At 45.8% G+C, this 22424-nt stretch overlaps 1 protein-coding gene across 5 annotated transcripts in view; it reads left to right on the top strand.

The window, feature by feature from the left end:
- The window catches only part of ETS1 (ETS proto-oncogene 1, transcription factor), a 115557-nt gene that overhangs the window by 62310 nt on the left and 30823 nt on the right, over nucleotides 1-22424 (top strand). For all 5 annotated transcript variants that reach the window (XM_014600890.3, XM_019490116.2, XM_019490114.2 and 2 more), the window contains 2 exons: nucleotides 20561-20680; nucleotides 21601-21801. In XM_014600890.3, coding sequence (XP_014456376.2) covers nucleotides 20561-20680; nucleotides 21601-21801 — 321 coding nt within the window. The remainder of the gene's footprint in view (nucleotides 1-20560; nucleotides 20681-21600; nucleotides 21802-22424) is intronic.

Raw genomic sequence — 22424 nt, 5'->3', positions numbered from 1 at the left:
CTTTAGTTTCCCCAGCTGTTAAAAATTAAGAAGGCAGGTGGTTAATAATAATTACTTAAAGGGGAGTCATGAAGCCTGTTAAAAGCTAGTATGCTTCAAAAGGTGCTTAGAATCCCATAGTGTGCGCTAGGTTGTAGGGCAGTAGCTGGAAGGCTTTTATGCCAGGGGGACTCAGGTAACTCCCTTTACTGTAGTACCTATGCACTTCACAGCTGTTAGTGCATACTCACAATCCACTGTGAGGCAGGGAAGTGCTATGATCCCCATTTTACAAAGGGTAAACTGAGGCATGGAGTGACTAAGTGACTTGCCTAAAGTTACACAGGGTATCTGGGCAGAACAGGGATTTGAACCCTGTCCTATGCTGCTTTTTCAACCACTGGATCATCATTTCTGTCTCTTCAGCTTCCTACCTCAACTACCTTCCTTTGTCCCTGGATTCCCTGCCCAACTAGGTACGCTTTAACAAGACCCCACTCTTGTTCACCAGTATGGGGCAAACCTGTGCCCTCTATTCATATCTCCCAGCCCCTAGGTTGACGATCCTCTGGTAGAGATCCCTTGGGAATAGCTGAAGCTAGAGGGAGAGAGGAGCAGAGAGCTCCAGTTGCCAGGGCTGGCAGACACCTACTGCCAGCACTAATAGCACTCCAGTCATAATTATGCTGTATGGCAGAATGTGGGATGGCTGCTTGCCAGCTCCACTGGGGATCTTCCAGACAGGTATATGCAGCGAAGCAGCTATCAGCATGGGCCCTTTTTGGGGGGAGGTTCAGCAGGAGATTGAGGCCTGAACAGGCTATGGAGCATGGAAGTGAGGTCCCCACCCTGAGCTGGCACTGGGGGAGCTTAGTGGGGAGGTAGTTGGCATGCTTCTGCTGTACCAGACCCATCACTAAATAGAGACTGTCAGTCTTGGCAAGCTTCTAGCAATTAACTGGCAAACTTTCAGTCTAGGCCAGAACAATTTGCCTTAGCATCTCCCTCAGCCATGGTGGAATATTCACCTGGCTCGTGTCATGTTTGGGGATTCACAAAACCTACCCTGTACCATGGGATGCAGCCAGAGGTGGTGCTGGGCTCTGGAGACTGGAATTCCAGATGTGATGTGATGTGATGTCCTGGCACTGTGCAGATGAGATTGCGACGCTTGGGCAGGGGCTGAAGAGGATATGGAACCTGTGACTACTGGAGGTAAAGGAGATGTCCTAAAGTATTGGGCTTTAGTTTCTGTGACGCATAAAGACTACAGACCATTCTGAGCCTTTTCTCCAGCAAGCGTCCTTGTGGGGCTCAGCAGCATCCCCCTATGGCCAGCTGTACTGATAGAAGTGGGACTCTGGTGGGAGGATGTTGGCAAGGTGCCGAAGAAGCAAAGCCTTGCTGTATTCTCAGGCACCCGGGCACTAGGCTGACTGGAACCTGCTGCTTGTGCCATCTTTGGTATTTATGATCCTGTCTCATGCTGGCTCTCTCTCTTTTTTGCAATGTAATTTGAAGGAGGATGAGGAAGCTGGGGAGCAGTTTGTGATCACCCCGGCAGGTCAATTTTATGTTTCCCTAAGCCAGAGCAAGGGAAGGAACAGGGGCCACAACCAGTTGTGAGAGCTGCGAGTTCAAAACACTAACTATGATGATGCAAAGAGAGAAATATGACTGCAGATCTAGAGAGAAAAGTGGCTATGATCCTTACTCACCTCTGGGCAGCAGCTTCAGGAGTGGGCTGCTTGTTTAGAGGAGCCACTTGCTATTTTGATGGTTAAAATAATTGATTATTCTTGTCTAATTTTATTTATTCTGAGTAAACGCTACTGAGATTTATCGGTTTTGCTCTGACCTCCTGACCCTGACCTGTTTGCAAAGCCTGTGCAATTATTTGTGGGACTGCAAAACAAATACATGAATATAGTCTCTCTCTCTTTCTTTAAAATACAAAGAAAGTCAAACTAAGCATGATACCAGACTGTGGTGAGCCAAGACCTCCTCTTCTAGAGCAAAGTAAGGCTTGCACCTCTGAAGATGGGCTGGTGGAAATCTGTTGCCTATTTCTTACTTTAAAACTTGTAAGATTGAGGGAGAGCTCTCTGAGAGAGAAAACTGGGTTTGCCAAAGAACATGGTAATGAAATCATTTTTAGCATTCAGTATTTGAGGAAAGAGCTAAGATCATGCAGCATTTACATTTTTTCCATCTTCACAGTACACTGCTCTTTCCTAAACTCCTAGGCATCACCTAGTACCTAAACATGCTGCCCTGCTGCTGGGAAGGTATCTGATGTAACACCAAGGACATGGAGGATTTCTATAAGTTATAAAGAGGGTCTGTTAATAGCAAGGAGATTTGTGAATGCTGAATAGGTAAAAATAGGCAGAGCCAAATGGTCTCGTATTAGAGAAAAGGATCTCCTCTCAGGAATAAAGACATAATAGGGGACTTTCTATGATGCACGGGAGATGCGACATACTAAAACCTATACTCTCCCATTAAGTAACCACCACCATTTCATCATAATCCTAGAGGCTCATCTTGCTAGGACTGCCCTGAAGCTGGGGAGGTTGTAAAGGCAAGAAAGGAATGAACTGCTGGAATCTGCAGCTGCCGAGCTGTGGAGTGAGCTGTGGCCCAACTTGCCTCTTTGCTTTCCAGACCCTCCAGAGACATACATGCTGTCTGGGGAGACCCTGGCCTGCCACATCTCTCAGGGGCTATTCACTGGCCTGCTTTCTGTATCACAAAGATGTGCCCTGGGCTTGAGCAGATGGCTTCTGCTATAAGAATTTCCCTTCTGTAGAAGAAAGAGCATCTTCTTTCAAACTGCAGTCAGCCTGAAGCTCCTAAAATACGGGGACAATTAATGATTCTGTAGAAATAAGCTTTGTCCATTAAGCCATGGATTAGTCTCCATAGTACATCCACCCCCGTGTGGTTTACCTAACATCTCGGATATCAGATGTGCTGGTGTTTGGACTTATTGGCTAGCAGGTAGACCGTCTTTCTGTGTGCTGGAAGAGTTGTTTTGGCAAGTAGCATGATACGGAGAGTGTTATTTGGGATTGAATGTCATTTTAGCTTGATTATCCTAATTAAGACCATCTCCTGCCACGTGGTACCCGTGTGTCTAGCATTACATGGCACTGACTCAGCTTGGGCCAAGATATTAGTACTAGGCACACAGAGAGGGCAGTGTATGCAGGGCTTTGGCTGAGTCAGGCTGGGTTTGGGGAATTCCAGTCTGAGCTGGCTCAGGTGGGGAGGAGAGTAAGAGGTGAAAGCTGGGTAGACTTCAGGGAGTGGTTTGGTCTCCTGTCTGTAAGCAGGATTAAGGCAGATACAGTTCAGCAGAAAGTGGGGGGTGGAAGCTGCTGTGTATATGCTATAGAGGAGCTGAACCCTTAGAGCTCGGCACTCTCCTTGTTTGATGGCTTGTTTTATAGCATCACAGCTTTGCCTGCTTGAGGAGAGGAGGCTGACCAGGGTGGGCTGGTCATGGAGGTTACTGGATGTACTTGGAAGAGAGGCTACCATGGAGGCCATAATAGGGGTGATGGATGAGACAGGGTTAGAAGGGCTTAGTAACCCAAAGTGCTGCATTTCAGGGGGCAGGAGGGAAGAGCTATGAGCCACACATATCTGCAGCCTCAGAGTTCCTCTAGAAAGCTCCCAGGGACGGAGGGAAGGTGTATGGTGGGTTAATGATCCCCCTAATACACGTTTGTCCATTGTCTTCACCCTTCCAGGCACACCGCTTTCTTTTCCTTGGCATGTTCCAGCTCTGCCTGTTTCCTCTCCAAGAGGTCATGGCTAGTCAAAAAAACCTACCCATCTTTCTTCTTGAGTATCACATACAGTGAGTGCTTGCAGTTCACCCACCTGTCCTGAGTGGGTACTTGGTTTCATTGCCTAGATTTGGGCAAGTACTCAATGATATGTTGCCTTTGTCATCCCTTTGAATGGCAGGAAGAATTAATTTTGCTTGTGGTCTTTTTTTCATGAGCATCCTAGTGATAGAGTTTCCTGGCAGGAACATCCTTACAATTGGCCAGTTTTAAGTGACTGCCATGGACTGTTTACATAAAGAGGATTTCAGATTTTTATTTTCCATCATCGCCAAGGGAAACCTGTAAGATTGATGGTTCATCCATTTGGAGCATGGAGTTGCTTTACATGACCTGGTTGTCTAATCAAAGCATGTTGAATTGTGAATGTTTGTAGGGATACTCACGAAGTATGTCGACATAGCAAATTCTTGAGATACATTTGGCAGTGCTCAGAATCAGAGCAAACTTGATTTGGCCTGAGTCAGAGACAGAAGAAAAGGCTAAACAGGATTGAATCATTCCTTTTCACTAGTTTGCCCTGCTTTCTATGGCTAGGGACAGAAGTTATACATAAACCAGTTTAAGTGATCAGAAAGTAGTTTAAACCTGTAACACAGTGGCTCCCAACCTTGGCTCATGACCCAAATCAGGGGCGCGGGGGGAGGGTCTTCCCCTTGCTCTGCCCCTCCCGCCTGTGGGGCTCTCCTGGCACACAGTTTGCATGGCTCTTGCCACAGCTGCCCCCTGCAATCCCAGCCCAGGCTCTGCTGGCACCACCGGGCATGAGTGAGTCGGCAGCGGGGGTCGCGACCCAGATTTAGGGGTGCAGCAAAAAAAGGTTGGGAGCCATTGCTATTATAACAGAACAGAAGCTCAGTGCATATAAACCAGTTTCAAAATGGCTGAAACTGGTTTAAGATAAACTTGGTTGAATGTGGTATCAAACTTAACTGATTTGGGTCAAACTGGTTTATGAAACTTCTGTCCCAGACCCCTTGGTTCAAGTTAAATCACAGTCCCCCAGAATCCCAGCATGCTTTCCATGCCTGGGCTGGGCTGGGCTGTGCTGTCTGCTCCAGCAGAGAAGGGTTGGTAGGTGGGTGCAGTGGCAGGGACTGCACCTCCCAGGCAAAGTCCAGCTGGGGTTTGGGGCCAAGGAGGGGGGTTAAACCCACCTTCCCCTGATTACAGAGCTGTTCTGCTGCTGAACTTACTGAAACTTACTGCTGGCCGTGACTGTGGACTACAAATCCCAGAGGCACCAGGAAGAGGAAGTGATGAGCAACCCTGCAGAGTCCCACGGCTGTGATTCTGGACTGCAAATCCCAGCGACTTTGGGGGCAGTAGAAAGAGGAAGCAAACACACAGCCCATGTTGACTACATGCTAGAGAGCCATGCTCTAGCGCCCCCCAGCTTCTGGCCCAAGCCACTGTAGGCATGTGGCTGCATTACCTGAATCAAAAGTAACTTGTGTGTCCAGTTGTTTCTCAGTTTAATCTCAGTGGTTTATACTAACGTGCAAAGACTGAATTGATTCAGCCTTGGGCTTTTTGACTGTCTGTACTTAGCTTATGTGAGTGCAAACCTCTGCTGCTTGGGGAGTTGGCTTCATTTTATTCCAGAATAGGGGCCAGTTGAGATTTCACACCAGAAAGGAACTTTCCCTTTCTGTATCCTTTGTTTGTGAATTCTGCTGAAACTCCCCTCATATAACATGCTGCCAATTCACCTTATTCCCTACTTGCAATCATTTCTCCTCTTCATCTCCTAGTTCTTCACACTGTTATTATCTCAGTGCAGCTCAGCATTGCCTGAGCCTTTCTTGAGCGGAGCCTGGGGCAGTTGTATGTCAGTGAATTAGACAGACAGATATCAGCTGGGGTCTTGGTTCCAAATAACAGACCCACTTAATGTTGTTGCATTTAAAGAGACTTGAAGTCAAATCTCTGCAGGCTGTAGGATGCTTATAGTAAAATCCTGAGAGCTAAATCTGGAGCAGAGGCTAAAAGCTTGTTTACATGGGGAAATCTACTTTGAGAACAGTACTGGTATAATAGTTGGTATTGGTATAATAATATGGCATTGTAGTTATACCAGTATAATGCTGGTCACTCTTAATTCAGAATAGGAAGACTGTCCACACATGTAATTATACTAGTATAAATAAAGCATTGTAATTTTTTTACTGGTATAGTTCAGAGAATTTTCCCCATGTGAATGAGCCTTCAGTTAATCAGAAGGGCAGGAAGGAGAAATAAATCGTGCTCCAAAAATTAGTGTTTTGCATTGAGGTGGGAAAGATTAGCCCACCCTCATTCTACCAGGTCTGAGGCATGCCTGCTTTACCTGTAGAAGCATCTTGGTAGCAAGACTCAGACCGAGAACGGAGCCACAAATTTACACCCCAGCAGCATTTACCAAGCATTTAATTCAGATGAATGTGTGTTATTACATTAGGTACCATGACATCAGGTCCATACCTGAAGTTATAGTTATAACAAAAGGATTTGTATTGATAACTTGGACTGTAAAAATAGTAAAACAATTAAACCTTGAAGTTTCGGAACCCAAGGGTGCAGCAAAGCCCATCAGTCCAGGGCCCCTAAATTCACGCTAATTCTTGAAATGCTGGAGACTGGTCTGTTTAATGTAGGCAACTGTCGATCCTCTAGATCATGGTGCACACGTAAGAGGTCTAATCAGATGCCTGATGAATCCATTTCTGGCTGATAAGCCCAATTTGAGAGTGACACAGCTCGTTACAAGTTTCACAGATCCGTACGTTGCCTGAGTTGGAATCCAAGTTTACAGCATGCTGCATTCTTCTTTCTCGCTTTGCTTCCATGCTCTGGATCAAAGCCGTTTCATGTTGAATGGCACCCAGTGCCGGATGTTCCCTCCAGAGCAGACAGGATTCTGTACACTTCTCCCAGTTTTCTACATTGATGTTGAGCGACTTCATATCATTTTTGCTCACATCGTGGTATCACCATAGGAAGTGACCTCACTTTCTAGAGCAATCTCAAATCTTACTATACAAAACAGTTTTGGAGATGCGATCTCCTTCCATTCTGCTGATATGTCCGATCCATTGCAACCTCCTCTTCCTGATAGTGGTTTCTAAGCGTGTCAGTCCTGTGCACTCCAGTACTTGTTGTGCTTGGTGTTTTGTCGTTTCACTTCATTTTCAGGATCTCATACAGACATCTCATGTGGAAGCTGTTCAGTCTCTTGATGTTCCTAGCATATGTAGTCCACATTTCTATACCATAAAGCAGGGATGACAGCACATAAGCCTCGTAGATGACTTAAACAGAAATGTCATGACTGATAAACAAAACCAATTTGAGCATTGAACACCATGGAAGTCTATGCTCCAGTGAGATTGAAATCAAATATGAAGAGCTCGAAGGATTACCACAGTTCAAAATTATGATGGACTTGGACAATGAGCCTACATAGAACAGTGGTTCCCAACCTTTTTTTTTTTTTTACCGGGACCTGGCGGGAGTGGGGCGGGGCATGCGGAGCCAGCTGCCTTCCTCCTGGGGCTCCCCCACTGCCCAGTTTTAATCCTAGAAGCTCAGATGTGACCCTGGAAGCCGCTCAGCCAGGCGGATGGACAGGGCTCTGAGCGTGGAGCTTGTGCCATGACCCCACAGCCAACCCGCCATGGCCCGGCATTAGAAGATTTGCAGAAAGCTATTACACTGATTCCTGGGAACAAGGCATCCAGCAACAACTGTTTGCCTGCTGAAATCTACAGTGTGCCAACAACAAATTACTTTGAAAACTTCATGGTATTATACTTCTCTGTTGGTAAGAGGAAGCGGTACTGCAAGATTTCAAAGATGCTCAGTTTGTACAATTATATAAAAGCAAAGGGGATAGAAGTGACTGTGACAACTATACAGGTATATCATTGGAAAAATTGTCACTCAAATCATACTCCTTAGGTTGCAATTTCTAGATGAATGAATCTATCCTGTTTAATGTAGGCTTGAGCATTTCATAATTCTTCGGATCTGATTCCAAGAGGGAAATGACTATTTGGTTGCTTTTATGCAATAAGATCATCACTGGATTTTGGACAGTTTCTTGGAAAACTGTTGACAGTTCAGCTTGGCCCCTGGGACTTACGCTCTTTGAATCAGAGCTGCCTCTTTGCCCCTCATGTGTGGAGCCATGGCTCTTTGCACTGTAGCATTGGCACCTAGCAGCTTTCACATGGATGAGTTTTGCCTGCATGCAGGCTTCACTCCTTTTGCATCACTTTCACTTGATCACCTTTCAGCCTGGGCTTGGGATCTATTACAGGCTTTGCTGACCCCACCCTGTGATCAGGTTAGTTTATCCTTTAAGGGGCTGTGTGTGAATATGTGGGTGTTTGTGCTCACACACACACATGCCTGTGTGCACATGGATTAGAGCAATTTAGTAAAGCAGTTAGTGGGGATTAGAGCTGATTATCACAGGGGAGGCCTGGCACAAAGGAGAATGCTGAGTTCATTTGGGAATGCTTTTCTTGTCACTGCGAGAAGGATTTAAGGAAAAGAAACCCAAAAGTGAAAGATCTCAATTTACCTTAGAAGGGACTTTCCTAATTTGTAGAGTACTTGTACTGTACTAACAGGAAATAGAAGTGAAATTGAGTTTTAGCCATTTAAATGGGACAGTCTGATTGCTAAACAAGAGTGGTGTAGGTGTGAGGAGCTTTACTCCCATCTGTCCACTGTACACTCCAGCATCCTAACAGCTATCCAGTCTGGACCATCAGAGTACTGATCTGGGGCTTGCCTGCATGCTGACTTACATTGGTTTCCAGTGCTTTAGTTAAACCTAGACAACTCAACCAGTGCAAGATTGTATATAGACGTTCTTAAAGTGTTAAGAAATGGCTCCTGTGTAAGTGGCATTAAATCTAAAACAACATAACCTATTGCTTATATTGCTTTCAGGGTGTTAGCTTCTGTGGAGGGTTTTGACTGAGTTGACAAAATTGTTTTAACTAAACCACTGCAATTTTCCCTGTAGACCGGTCCTGAGCTCCCCTATTGCTTCATCTAGATGGAAGATTCTTCTCATGCCCTGTGCAGAATTATTTCCATAGTTTTCCTAAGTGCTGTCGAACTGCCGTCCTGCTCCAGAGGTGGCTACGTTCTGATGGTGGCTCTCTGTGGACTGCGTTGGCTCCAACCTTTGAGATCAAAATCTATACATGTGTATCTCTGTACAGGCCAAGTCTGTCCTCAGCTCCAAATTACTGTTGACTGAGAAAAGTGCCACTGCTGATCTGACCATTTTGGCTCACTGCATCTGTCTCGTAGTCCTAGTACAGTGCTGCTTCCTCCAAGTTTCCATTTTGACAAGTGCTTATTACCCCTCACTACACATCTGGGAATGTAGTTGTTACCCCCATTTTACAGATGGTAGGACTGAGAAATAAAAATGGGGTATTGGGGAAGAGGGGGGTCAATGTTGGAGATTTTTTTTTTTAAACTCAAAATCCTCTTCTCTAGCCACGGGGATTTCCCAGTGACATGGTATCAAATCCATTCTGACATTTATTCCCATCAGGTCTGGAAGTTCAGTATGTTCAGGATTCCTTCGATTTTCCCTCCCTCGCTTTTGTTTCTGGTTTAAGTGTCTTTTTGCTGTTCCACTCAGAGGAGGGCCAGCCATGGAAATTAAACAAGGATAGGGCCAATTAAAGTCAGTAGGAGTCTTGCCATTGGTTTCAATGGGCATTGTATCAAGGCTTCTTTTTCTGTATGGCTTGCATTACCAGGGTATTTTCATAGTTGGTAGGGTCGGAAGGGACTTGAACAGATCATTAAGTCCGACCCCCTGCCCTGGGCAGGAACGAGTGCTGGGATCATAATACCCCAGCCAGATATCTATCCAACCTCCTCTTGAAGACGCCTAATTTTAGGACTTAGTCTCTTGTCCTGTCAGTGGGATTCACTGTATGATATCCCGGGTTGCTGTCCCCCTGCTGTCACTGTGGAGAAGGGTGTCGTTGTCCAGGGATCTCCATCTAACAGCTAATTTCTAAGGCCAGAAGTTCCTACCAAACCTAGCAGGCCATTGAGCTAGCATGGTTGAGGAATGCAAGGTGGTATACAGGGGAGGCAGGTTGCCAGGATAACATCTGATCATCTTTGACTCCTCAGCCAGTAGTCCAGATACTTATTGACATATGGCTTGATTTGGGGGAGACCATTAGCACAAATCTGGAGTGAGGCTCCCCCTCACATCCCTGGAGCCATAGGGAGATGTTTTCATTGCTCTGCAACTACTTCCCACCCCATGATTCCAAATAGGGGAACATCTGGACAACTTGCACATTCGCTTTGCATGAAAACTTGGAGAGAGAAGCCTGTTGGGTTATAGTTTAGCATCCTTCCTTGATGACATCTGGTGACCTGATGTCCCCCCTACCAGCTGCCACCTCTGGAGAGCTGGTGACTAAAACAGAGACAGGGTCCAGTCCTGTTTCAGACCTATCGTGTTGGAACAAGGGAGCAGAAGCCCAGATTGCCTACAGCTTCCGCCCTCCCCTCTTCTCCCTGTTAAATTGGAACCACGTTCCCTTTTATTGCTGTGACTGGGGTTCCAGGCTTTATATTAGCCTCAGAAGGGTTTCCTGTAGTATTCAAACCGCTGAGGTACCGAACAGAAGTTACCACAAGGCATTAAACACCCTGAGGATGAATCAAGGGAATGGGATGTTGTAGAAACTGATGTAGAGGAGACCTTCAGCCCTGACCCCTCCAGTCAGCAAAGGCAATCTAGACCTGCAGAGCAGAGCTGGACTTTGAGCATTGTGCTAGGAGGCAGCATCGGTGAGTGTGTTTCTCCTGTACAGTAGATGCTTTCATGAGCGTGGGGAGATGTTAATATTTTGGAAATATATTTCAAACAGCTTTGCTTTGAGTGCAAGCCGCTGTAGAAACAGCGTAAGTGATAGCACTGGAGTGTAGTAAAAGGAACAGCTCTGCTGCTTCAGCAGGCCTCCTGAATGGCGATCTCAAAGCACCCTATAAGCATGAATTCAGCCTTACAACGGGTCAATGCCATCTCCATTTTACAGATGGGGAAACAAGTGTGGAGGGAGCAGTGTCTTACTCTGAGATTTCCATCAAACACCTGGTCTCACCCCAGCCTTAAAGGATCTCTATTGATCCATCTTTTCCGCTGATGGGACTGCAAAGGGCCTAAGCTTAGAATGAAGCCTTTTCTCTGCCTTTGGGGGAGATATTTTCAAACCCTTTATGTGGAGGAAGATTCCCCCACCGCACAGACGCAGACACATCTCCATAAGAAAGCTGTTGAATGCCGGAAGAAAGCCGGCTTTGTTGTTCTTTTTGCAGTGCTAAGCAATGTGGGGTTTCAGTTTCCTCTCTCTCTTTATTTATTTATTATTATTTTTTTGAAGCCCAGCTTTCATCCTGGTCACAGAATATTTATTTTCCCCTCTTTGAGAAAAAAAAAAAAAGGACTTAAAAAAAAGAAAAGAAAAGAAACAACATGTATTTATTTTGAATGGAGATGGTAAATGTCTGTCCCCTTTGTGCCCCTGGAAAAAAAGAGCTTCTTACTCGCTACCCAGAAGGGATAAAATATCTCTGCTTCCCGGCTCTTCTATTCTTTCTTTGACTTCTGCTCCGTCTCCCCCATTGCTTCTCTACCGTCTGATCCCCGTAGCTCAAGTGCTGCTTTCCTCCTCCTTTGCCTCCTTCCACGTTCCCAGCTCCATTCCCTTTCTCCCTCCCCACTCCTTTTCCTTCCCCCTTTCCTTCTCCCACGTTTTGTTCGCTTTCTCCTGCGCCCCATTTCTCTGGCCTGAAAGCATGGAGGGGTCCTAATTGGAACAGGCTGGTTTAGCTCCTGCTTCCTGCATGGGAGTGAGAGGCTGGGCTTGTGAAAACAGTTCAAAAGTGCAGACAAATTTTGCCTAATCCTGCCTCAATACATGTGGGCTCAGCTGGGGCTATTTGCCCAGGCAGTTGCTGCCCCCCCCTATCCCCGAGGAGGGCACTTGGGAAAGACAAGGCTGTTCTGGGACAAATTAAAGTGGTTTGGCTGAGGTCAGAACATGGAGTCATTTGAGGTAACGATGCAGCCGACCTTTCAACTGGAAGGCGTGGGAAGGGCCTTTCCATCTTAGCCCTCCCTGCCATTCTCTCAGGACGAGAGGTCCTTCGGTCTGCAGTTTCTGAACCAAGAGTTGGGAAAATCCTTGGTGCTTTTGCCTCGTGCGCTGGATCACCACCTGTCTCCTTGGTTTACTTAATGTATTTGCAGCACTGTGGAGGCACCGACAGAGGCACCACTGTATAATCCAGACCGTAACCAAACAGCTGAGATAGAAACCGAGTCTTCCTATCACTGCATGCAAAATAGGTTTGGCAGGAAAGTAAGTAAGAAACGGCAAGACAGTTCCAGGTGGCAAGAGATGCAGAGAAAGTCCTTGCAGCATCTGTGCTGGGAGGTTCCCCAAGGGAGATGTTTTCAGTAGTATTAGGGAACAACTGTGCCCACTGCTTTCCACGCACAAGCTATCAGAGAGGCTCCAAGAGGGGGCATTTCCTGATGATACTGGTGGGCTCAGCTTGTCTGAGTGGCCACAGGCCCAGGATTCATCTCTGTCTTTGCAGGTGAGCATTGCAGACTGCCCTTGGACAGCTGGTGGGCTCTTGTCTTTGTGTGTGGAGTGTAGTCTTGTCTGGCATCCTCCAGATCATTCCCCTGAGCTTATTGTGGCTTTTGAACACTATAAGGAGGTTATGGAGAGGAATTAAACAACCTGATTTAAAAATAGCTCTGTCTGTCAGGTGGCAGGACAAGTTTGGGAGCAAACATCCCAAAGTCGTTGTCTGGTAAGGTCTGTGTGCCGCTGCCAGATTATCAGCTACTTCCTTGTTTTTGTTGCTCACCTACCATGCAGGTGAAATGTGTGCAGTGGATGAGTCACTGAGTTTGCTGTCTGGGGTGGAAATATGTCCTAGTTTCATAGATGTTAGGGGCTGGAAGGGACCTTCCAGATCATCGGGTCCAGCCCCCTTGCAAGCCCTGGGGAGTTGTGAGCCCTCTGTCTCTCTGTAATTGCTTTGAGAGCAAGAGATGCTTTCACTGAGATGAGGTTGTATACAAAGTCTGTATAGGGCATACAGACCTTGGCGATCGGTGCTACATTCAGAGTCATACGTAGGTCCAGGCGTGTAGCAGCACAACAGCTAGGTCAGAGATCACACCTTAGGGCAGATGGGGTGGGGTTTGGAAGTACACAGCGGGTAGGGATCCATGAATGCCCTTCTCTTGCTTGTTTTAGGTGCACAGTCCCCAAGGGGCCATCCTGTGCTTCCTGCACAAACGTGGAGGGTTGGTTTAACACCAAACGAACACCCCCTGTCCAATCCCATCTCCCAGTCTGCTCCTAATACCCCTGCCCCTTTGTGTCCCAAAGTCTCACACCTTCTGCACTCAGGTCACCAGCAAAACCCCTCCCAGGTTTCCCTCCTCCCAGCTCCCTGGTGCATCCTGCCTTCTTCCTGTTGCTCCTTTACTGTGCGGGCTCCTTGGGGCTGGGGCGGTCTGTGCTTTGTGCTCCCTGGCATGCTGTTAGCACACCATGTACACACAGTGTACAGAGGCGAGGGAAGCAGTGCCTTCACTCTGCTGTGTCAAGCCAAAATGCTGCTGCTGCAGGGGATCCTGGTGTCATGAGCTTCTTGCTGCTGACCCTTCTGTTTGGAGTTGGGAGCCTGTGGAAGAGAGGGCATTGCCCTTCACAGCACTTAGCTTTCTGCATGATAAGGAGACAGCAGAATCCCAGGCATCTGGCTTGATTAGCCTGGGAGTTGAAGGGGGTGTGGGAGGGTGGGGGAAGAGGGACAGTTCGCTTTTACCTGAGACAACAGCGCACTGGATTCTTGACCTCTGTGTTCATCCATCAGAGCAAGGACAGGAGGGGCAGGAGCGGGGGTGGCCGGGTCAGCCTGCTCCACTCTGACCCACTGGACATCTATTTCCATGCAGGCTACTGTGTAAAGTAGCAGGGGCTGGCCAAGGACACAGTGAGGCTTTTGATGGGAAACAAAGTGAGCAGCTAATGGGAGCTTTAAAGGGGCATTGACTCTGTGGGGAAGCTTGGGATAAAAATGATTCTCCTCCCCTCCTACACACCCCGCACTTTCAACTGGAATTTCTTGTGCTGAAGCAGCCAGATGGTTGTGTTTTGGCATCTTGCAGCGTTGCTTGCATTTTAAGGTCAAAATCCCTAAAGTTTGTAAATGTTAAGCCTTAAAAAAAAAAATGGACGTGTGCACATAGTTTCTAAATGAGAGGCCTGTTCAGAACAGCATGTGACTGGGGCTGGGAGGTGAACTCTGGACACCTCTCTCGGATGCCTTCAGACTCCGTTGCCTGTCCTAAGCTCTCGCTCTTGCTTTGTTCTTTGTTTGTGCTACATCTAATGCATGGGGCCCTTATCCAGCACTGGGGCTGTTATGTGCTGCTTCAATACAAGTCATCAAGACCAATAAAAGAAGGCTCAGGGTCCTGGTGGAGTCCAAGGAACTACCAGCCCTCTACTCTTGCGAGAGCCTTTTCTCCATGGGTTTCAAACTGGAAACCTCAGAGCAGAGAGCGTTTAGGACATGACAGTTAAACTTACTGGGCTGTGCCTGTTTTAAAGCTTACACTGCCGTCATCATTAGATGCTTTGAATGCAGTAGTAGGGCTGCCTACAAGCCTGGGACCCCATTGTGCTTGGTGCTGTACAAACACACATGAAGACATCATTCCAACTGACCAGAGGCCTCTTGTTATAGCTGCCATAAATTAGTGGATTTTTATAAGCATTGCTGCAGAACAGGGGCCCTAAAGGAAGAGTGGGAACCCAGCATTGAAGCACTGGTGCAGAAAATATGCTCTCTCACTACAAAGAAGGCGGTGTGGTACAAAGCCACACAGCCAGTCAATTCTAGGATTAGACCTCAGGCTCTTCTGGCTCCCAGGCCAGTGTGCAACCCGCCAATCTGTCATTTCCCACTACTTCTAAATACTCCTGAAACTTGAAGCAAGGCACAGGTGAAACAGCAAATTGGACTGAAGTCTTGGAAATGACATTTTGGTTGGCAAGGAAAACTTGAAACTAGAGGACTTCACCACAGTCTGGTTTTGCTGCTGGGTGGCTCTAACGCCTGGGTCTCTGATCTGAATGCCTTGGCCCACAGCAAAAGTGACACTGCTGAAATTAGTGGGAGACAGAGCTTGATCCTGCAGTCACGTGTACTGGCTTGTCAGGGCTAAGCCCACTGAGTTCAGCAGAGTTAAATTATGAGATGTGGGAGGAGAATCAACCCTGATTTCCCTGTAGGATGGACTGATTTAAAGAGGCAAAAGAAAGCAGTCTCTTCCCCAAAATATCCCACAATTGCGTGTCTGGTGCAAAGCCTTAGATACATTTAACTTTACACAAGGAAACCTTCCCATTCAACTCAGAGAAATCACTCAGCTAAAGTTAGGGTTGAAGAAACTCTGGCAGGACTGACTTCTTACTGAGAGTAGTTCTAAAGAGATGTTAATAAATAGTTACAGATCCCATGAAAAAAAAAAGTTGAAGACATGATATCAGTCTTTGATTCTGAATAGAGCTTCCCAACAGTTTTGAAATATAATTTGAAGAAAAATCTTGAAAATCATGCTTTTAGTTATTTTGAGAGTCCATTTTCAAAACACAAAATTGTGTTTGTTACAAACTCAGGGATCGTGCTGATAGCTGCTGCCTTTTTATCTCTTAACATGTTCTTAATGCAAAATCCCAATGTTGTGATTGTTTTGTTAACCCCGTTCATGCCCACACTCTTTGCTGATGTCCATTTCCCTGCAGTGAAATGGAGAAAGCATTCACAATTGTGTGTGTCTAAATTGCCCCACTTAACTTCCCTTGTATGATGCTTTGCTGAACAGCCTACAAGGTTATTTCAGTGTGAATCATGGTTAGAAGGTTTTCTTAGGATAATTCTGAACCATGCTTCCAGAGGCAGAGAGCGAGCAATAAGCTACCATTTAACCAGACTGCTCAAGGGAGTGGATAAAGCCTGGGTGGTCCTGGGGAACCACACAGCATAGAAAGCATTAAAAAATAACGTGATGAAGCAGGGATGGGGGCATCAAACCACTTTCTCTCAGCATTACCTCAAAGGAGGTGGCATAGAATAGAGCTATCTGAGGAGCTTGCTTGTTCATTTGCACCCTTGCTAATGAAATCCAGCTAATAACAAAAGTGCAGTTTATCAAACACGTTTTTTAAGGTCTTGATTTTCCTATCACGGTTACTCACTGGTCCATCTATACTATGGCATCTGTGAGAGGTAAATCAGACCCTGAACTCCATGGCCAGATAAAGACGTTACACTTTTACTAGCATAAGTGGTTGGAAGTCGATCTGTGCCCATAATAGAACAGAAACTCAGCACATACAGACTGGTTTAAAAATGGCAGGACCTGGCCTAAGATTTGCCCTCCACCACTGAAGGGGGGATGTGAGTTTTGTTATTACTGATCTAAACTATGGTGCTTACAGAAAACCATGTCACTTAGATCAATTCCTCCTCAGGCTGTTTGAATGACTGTACCTAGCCCGTGTGGACTGGGGCAGAGGGATGGGGTGGGGGGGATGAGATCTGGAGCGCTCTGCTGACATACCTAAGTAAGGAATTTTGTAATTTGTAATAAAAGGAGTGGCATAATGACTGATCAGGGTGAGTTACAGGAATAGGAATTAAAATATAAGAGCCAAGTTTTGCATGTCTTACTTTTTGGGGCAAAAGGCAAGAGTGCAAGGATGGAGCCTGTAAAGTGGGGTTAGTTGGCTTCTGAGAATGAAAGAGGAGTCTGGACCTTGTGTCCCTACTCTGGGCTCTGGAGCTTCAGGCCTTGTTGCAAGGGACACTTAAGCTTTACTGTGCTGTATTAAAAGGTAGACCGTGTTCGGAGCGGTCACGCGGTGATGCTTACTGTGATCTCTGCCCGCTCTGGACAGGGTTGGAGCTGGCTGTGCCCCCCTGCGCCCTTCCCCTCAATACTGACTCTGGCACTGAGCACTGCAGCACACACGTGTGAGGATATGCAGTCTTCATGCCCAGAGCCTATGCACTCCCCACTGCTGCCCAGCCTGGCGTACCTGTCCCTGGCATGCTGACAGCGGGCAGAAAGCGGCACAGGAAGCCGAGCCCAGGAGATGGGCTGCTCCTGCCAGTGGATGCACAGAAGCCAGGTCTCTACTACTGGCAATCTTGAATTGGCCCTGATGTGGTGCCGGGGCTGGAACTGTATCATCAGTCCTAGCCCCCACACCTCACTACAGTCTTGAAGTTCATATTATTTCCAGGGAGCAGTCAAATAATGACTGTACATGTGATGGGTAATACAATCTGGAGATAATCCTCTTGCAAAAAGTCCTAACTTTGCTATGATACGATCACACTTAGCATACGTTTTACTGCTTGACCACACGCACGCTTGTGTTTTAAATGCAGTTAACACATCCTAAGTGTAACATGCTATGTGGCCCTATAAGTGGCTGTTTCAATTTGATATGGAGGCTCCATCTTGACTGCTGAAGATGAATTTCTCACAAGTTCAGGGATCTGAAATCGAAGATCCCATTGACGTATAAGTCCTTCTAACTAGTGCACGTGCCCATGCCCAGATCCTTCTGTTTGTGCATACATATAGCAATGCACCACAAGGTTGCCCACCTGTGCATGCGAAGGTGGGACTTTGTGCAAATGTAGTGAGTACGACTTAGGAAAGTCCTTTATGGAACGATGGCCCCTTAATGTCTGCTTCTCTCCTTAGTATTGACGTTCGTATGCTGGATGGATAGCTAGTGGGAATGCCAATGGTGTGTTCAGCCCATTTCATCTCTGGGCCCCCAGCTGAAATCTAGACAAACTCTGGGACTGGAAGTTACCAGCTGATGATTGTGTGCAGTACATTTGGAGCTTTTACTCATGTTCTTAGTTCCTTTGTCACTCAAACAAAGCCCTTAAGCACATGCCTAACTCTCAGTGAAGTCAACGGGACCTCAACATATCTTGGTTGAACTGGCATTAAAATTGGAAGAAATAAAATTGGTCAGAAAGAATATATGTTTTCTCTTAAATGAAATATGTTTGGTTTTTGGCCTCCAAAGCCAACAATCTTTTTTGGTTTGCAAACAACAAACCCAAAAAAACAAGACATTTTGGTTTCTGACATTTTTTTGAGGGGAAAATTGAGAAGACGCATTTGCTGGAGGAAACCCCCCCAGTCTAAATGAAACATTTTCCTTATTTATATAGCAATAAATGAGCTCTTCTGAGTTTTGTTCCTGGATTTTCTGAAGCCTATGAGCAAATCATTCACTTCTCCTGGCCTCAGTTTCCTATCTGAATTGGTCCACAAAGTGCTTGGACACCTACAAAAGAGTTAACTACATTTCAAGCTAGATCCTTTGAGATGATTATTTTATGCTGACTTTCTTTTGCACTAAAATTAGTTTGGGAAATGTATTAAAGATGAATAGAGCATAAGATTTTTCTCTTTGTGAGAATAGTTGTTTTTCAAATAAAATATATATATCCATTCCCCCATCCTAGAAAGAAAGAAAATGAGAAAGGAGAAGGAAAAAGTGGTTCTTGCCATATGACTGCTCATTGCCAGCATTTATTCCAGCCTCCAAAACTTTTGGCCTGACATCCCTGGTCTCTGGTGGGGGCGGCTGTGCTGGGCTCAGTGACTCATTCAGTAGTTGCTTCATTATACAGATTTTGCATTATGTAACTCTGTGTTAATCTGGGATTTTCCAGCTCTTTGTTTGACTCCTTTCTTGAACGTTTCTTCTACGGTGCTTTCGTCATGCTGTGTTCTACCATGAACCTCCTTTTCCAGGATTCCCTGAGATTTCCCCCTCTTCCACTCTTTCCATTTCCCTGGAAGCCAGAACAGGGCGTTGAGTGCTAGGAACAGGCAAACCCGCTCAGGAAAAATGATGCTTTCCTTCTTGTCTTTAGAATTCCCCTCATTTTAGGATTCATAACTGGTTTTGGTATGATGTGCTCTGCCGACTGTATTTTCCCTTACTTTGTTGTACCCCTGGGATGCAGATAGGGCTTATTATGCCCAGCTGTGTAATGTCTATAAAATGCTTGGATACGTGATCACAGTATAGTCAGCAGCCTGTTCCATCGTTGCTCGTGTTTTAAACAAATTGGCCTTTTCCAATGAAAGAGATATTAAAGATAGGCTTCAGCACCAGGATCTAAGTGCATCATCACTCTGTAGTGAAGAGAGACCTTTTTAATATTGGGGGGCAACAGCTGTAGGTCATATTTTGACTCTAGCCCAGACATTGTAAAAAAAAAATCTTTAAGAAAACCATTGAAACATATTGAACATTTTTTTTTCTGAAAGAATGGTTTTTACTGCTAAATGTTATTGCTCAGACATTGCAATGAGGGTTCCCTGCTTCAGAAACTAGATACAGTTTCTCAGGAATAAAATGAAAGCAGATTAATCATTTTCCATTCAGAGAGAAGCATGAAATGTTATTACTGAAGACTTGTGCTGTGCTGGCCATGTATGCGACACCAAGCAAAGACAGAGGGAGATCTGCCAGCTGAGGATCTATGTAGTTGAATTAGTAATATTGGAATACAAAGGCACTAGAAGACACAGAAATTCCTGCAAAGCCCGAATTGGGAAGTTTAAATAGCTAATTTAATAGTACAGGCTCTGAATAGTCCCATCAACTTCAGTTTGATACTTCCACAGCATAAAAGATAAGCATTGGCATAAGTCTTTGTAGGACTGAGGTCTCAATTAGTCCTGTTCTTGCCAAGTGCTGCGAATGTGCAGTAGTGGTAGGTGTAGTCACGTTGGTCTAAGGACATAGGCAAGCATCCTCTGCCTGAAGAAGGGTGTTTGTACCTGAAAGCTTGCCAAGACAAATTTTTCCAACTATTTTAGTTGGTCTAATAAAAGATATCAGATTTAGCCAAAGAAGCTTGTCTGAGAATGTGCAGTTTATGTGCTTCAGTGGGCTGTACCGGCACTCGGCACTTTCCAGGATCAGGCTCTATTCCCCAAAGCTGAATTAAGTCAAGTCAGGGGAGTGCTTTGCACTGATTTTACTGGGCTATGAATAGGATGTTAGGTGTATTTTTACAGTCGTAGCAGCAGAGTTGATATTTAATAAATTTAAAGCATAATGATAACCTAGATAATAGGCTTGGGGTTTTCTTTATAAAAGACATTAAAAGCCTAACTTTTCCCTTTCTTAAAGTGGTCTAATATTGGCATAACTCTGCTGGCTCGTTTGAAGTTACTTCTGATTTCCTCGGGGATGAAGTGGACTGAGAATTGGGCCATTTTGTTTAACTTGGCAGCATCTCTTTATCAAGAACATGCTTGAAATAGGTGTCATACCTTCAAGTTAAGACTGGCCAGTGACAGTGGTGCAATTCTTCTAACCTGTTCTTTATCAGTGTGATGTATTGGCATGTGACACTCAGTGGGCAGAGTTACAGAGCAGCAGTGAGGGGAGATCCCAGGTCATATTGTTCAACTCAGTTATTTTTTGGGTTTGGTTTTGGCTGTGTAATCCCAGATTTCCTAATACTGTCATCTTCTCCTTTAGCAGGGTGCACGATCTAGCAAATGGTTTATTTTTCTCTTCTGCTTCTTTCAGATATGGAATGTGCAGATGTGCCTTTGTTAACCCCGAGCAGCAAAGAAATGATGTCGCAGGCACTGAAGGCCACTTTCAGCGGCTTTGCAAAAGAGCAGCAGCGACTGGGAATCCCCAAAGGTATTACATGCTCACACCTATGTCCCTTTGTACAAAGGGGCCAGAAAAGAGGAAGTCCAGGCTTTTTCTCACATCCTCTTTTCCAAAAACATTGTTCCATTTATTATCCATGCCATCACCCTGTCTCAGCGCTCCCTTGATCCCTGGCATCTCTGCCTGGAGGAAACTACAAGTGGAAGTATCCAGCATTGCTTGGCAGGTTGACTTGTAAGATGTCCACCCTATTTATAAGTCGAGACATCTTTGCCATATGACTGCTTTTCATTACCCCAGGGAGCTCTAACCCTTCCACTGGGCCCCTTGTCAAGGCATCATAGGGATGCTCTACCCAAAAAGATGTGGCCATATTTCACAGTATCTGCTGGGAGACTATCAGGTTTTTCTATGAGGAGAGGTATGAGGTGCTCTTAGCCATGTAAGAATGATGCTCATGAAGAGACCGGGGAGTTTCAAGAACAGGGTAGCAAAAGAGATCAGAAAATCCTGTGGGGATTCAGACATTATCAAAAACTGGTTCAGGACTTGCTAATGGCACACACCATCATAAGCTTTGTCAGAAATGGCACCCAGGAAGCCACCAGAGCAGTGAGGCCTAAAGGATGAACATCATTTTATGGTGCGTGTGCCCCACCTCCACTATTACATATTACACCTATGTCAGCTACAGCTGGGAATTAGAGGGTAACACCAATTATTGGAGGGTTTTGAGATGAAGTTGGACAGGCCTCTGTTTGGATGGTTTCAGAACAGTGAATCCCACACCCGGGACCAGATGACCCTGGAAGTCTGTCTCAGCCCTGTGGCTCTACAGGCTCTGTACCTGTTGGCATAGGAATTGCTGATTTTTTTTCTCACTGGTTTGGTGTCTTTGTAACATGTGGATGCTTATTAATGGATTTCTTTGATGACCCTTGATGTAGACCCCCAGCAATGGACGGAGACTCACGTGCGGGACTGGGTGATGTGGGCCGTGAATGAGTTCAGTCTGAAAGGAGTGGATTTCCAGAAGTTTTGCATGAATGGAGCTGCCCTCTGTGCTCTAGGCAAGGACTGCTTCATTGAGCTAGCACCTGACTTTGTGGGAGATATTCTCTGGGAACATCTGGAGATGCTGCAGAAAGGTAACTGAATGGATCATCAAATGGGTTACAGTAAGGGGCTTGGAGGCAGACTGGCCCTTGAGACCCTCAAAGAGCATGGCTTGGAGTCTGGATGCAATAAAGAGCAATAGTGTAACTGGCACTTTGTGCAGTGATGCCATCCAAACTTTGCAGCAGATGAAGTCGTATTTGGATGGTAGACCACTCAGGTTGGTGAGTGCTGCAAGCAGTGGTGCCTGCAGTGTAGCAGGGGATATTCTTGCCTGAATCAATCTCTTGGCTTGGGGCTTCCGGACATGATATCTTCTAGGTATGACTTAAAATGGAAGCCCTGAATAGTTGTGATCAATGAAGATCCCATGGCATTTCTTGAGAGGGGCAGGCTGATTGTGAAAGATCAGTGGATATGGCTGGTTTCCACTGCAGACAGGGACATTTTGTCTGTTTGAAAATTAAAAGGGGGATTTTCCTAATCACTCAGTATTGGCCTAACTTTATCTCCACTGGGAGTTTTTGCATTGCCTTCAGTTGATGCTGAGTGGTACTTTTGAAAATCCCAGTTTATATTTCCAGTTGCAGCTGAAAAATACTATTCTTGATTCCTTGCCCTAAAAGGTGTGTACTTGGTAGCCATGTTAGTCTGA

The sequence above is a fragment of the Alligator mississippiensis genome, chromosome 16 (assembly GCF_030867095.1).
Source record: "Alligator mississippiensis isolate rAllMis1 chromosome 16, rAllMis1, whole genome shotgun sequence".
Taxonomy (NCBI): Eukaryota; Metazoa; Chordata; order Crocodylia; family Alligatoridae; genus Alligator; species Alligator mississippiensis.
This window is presented reverse-complemented; position numbering and strand designations above follow the sequence as displayed.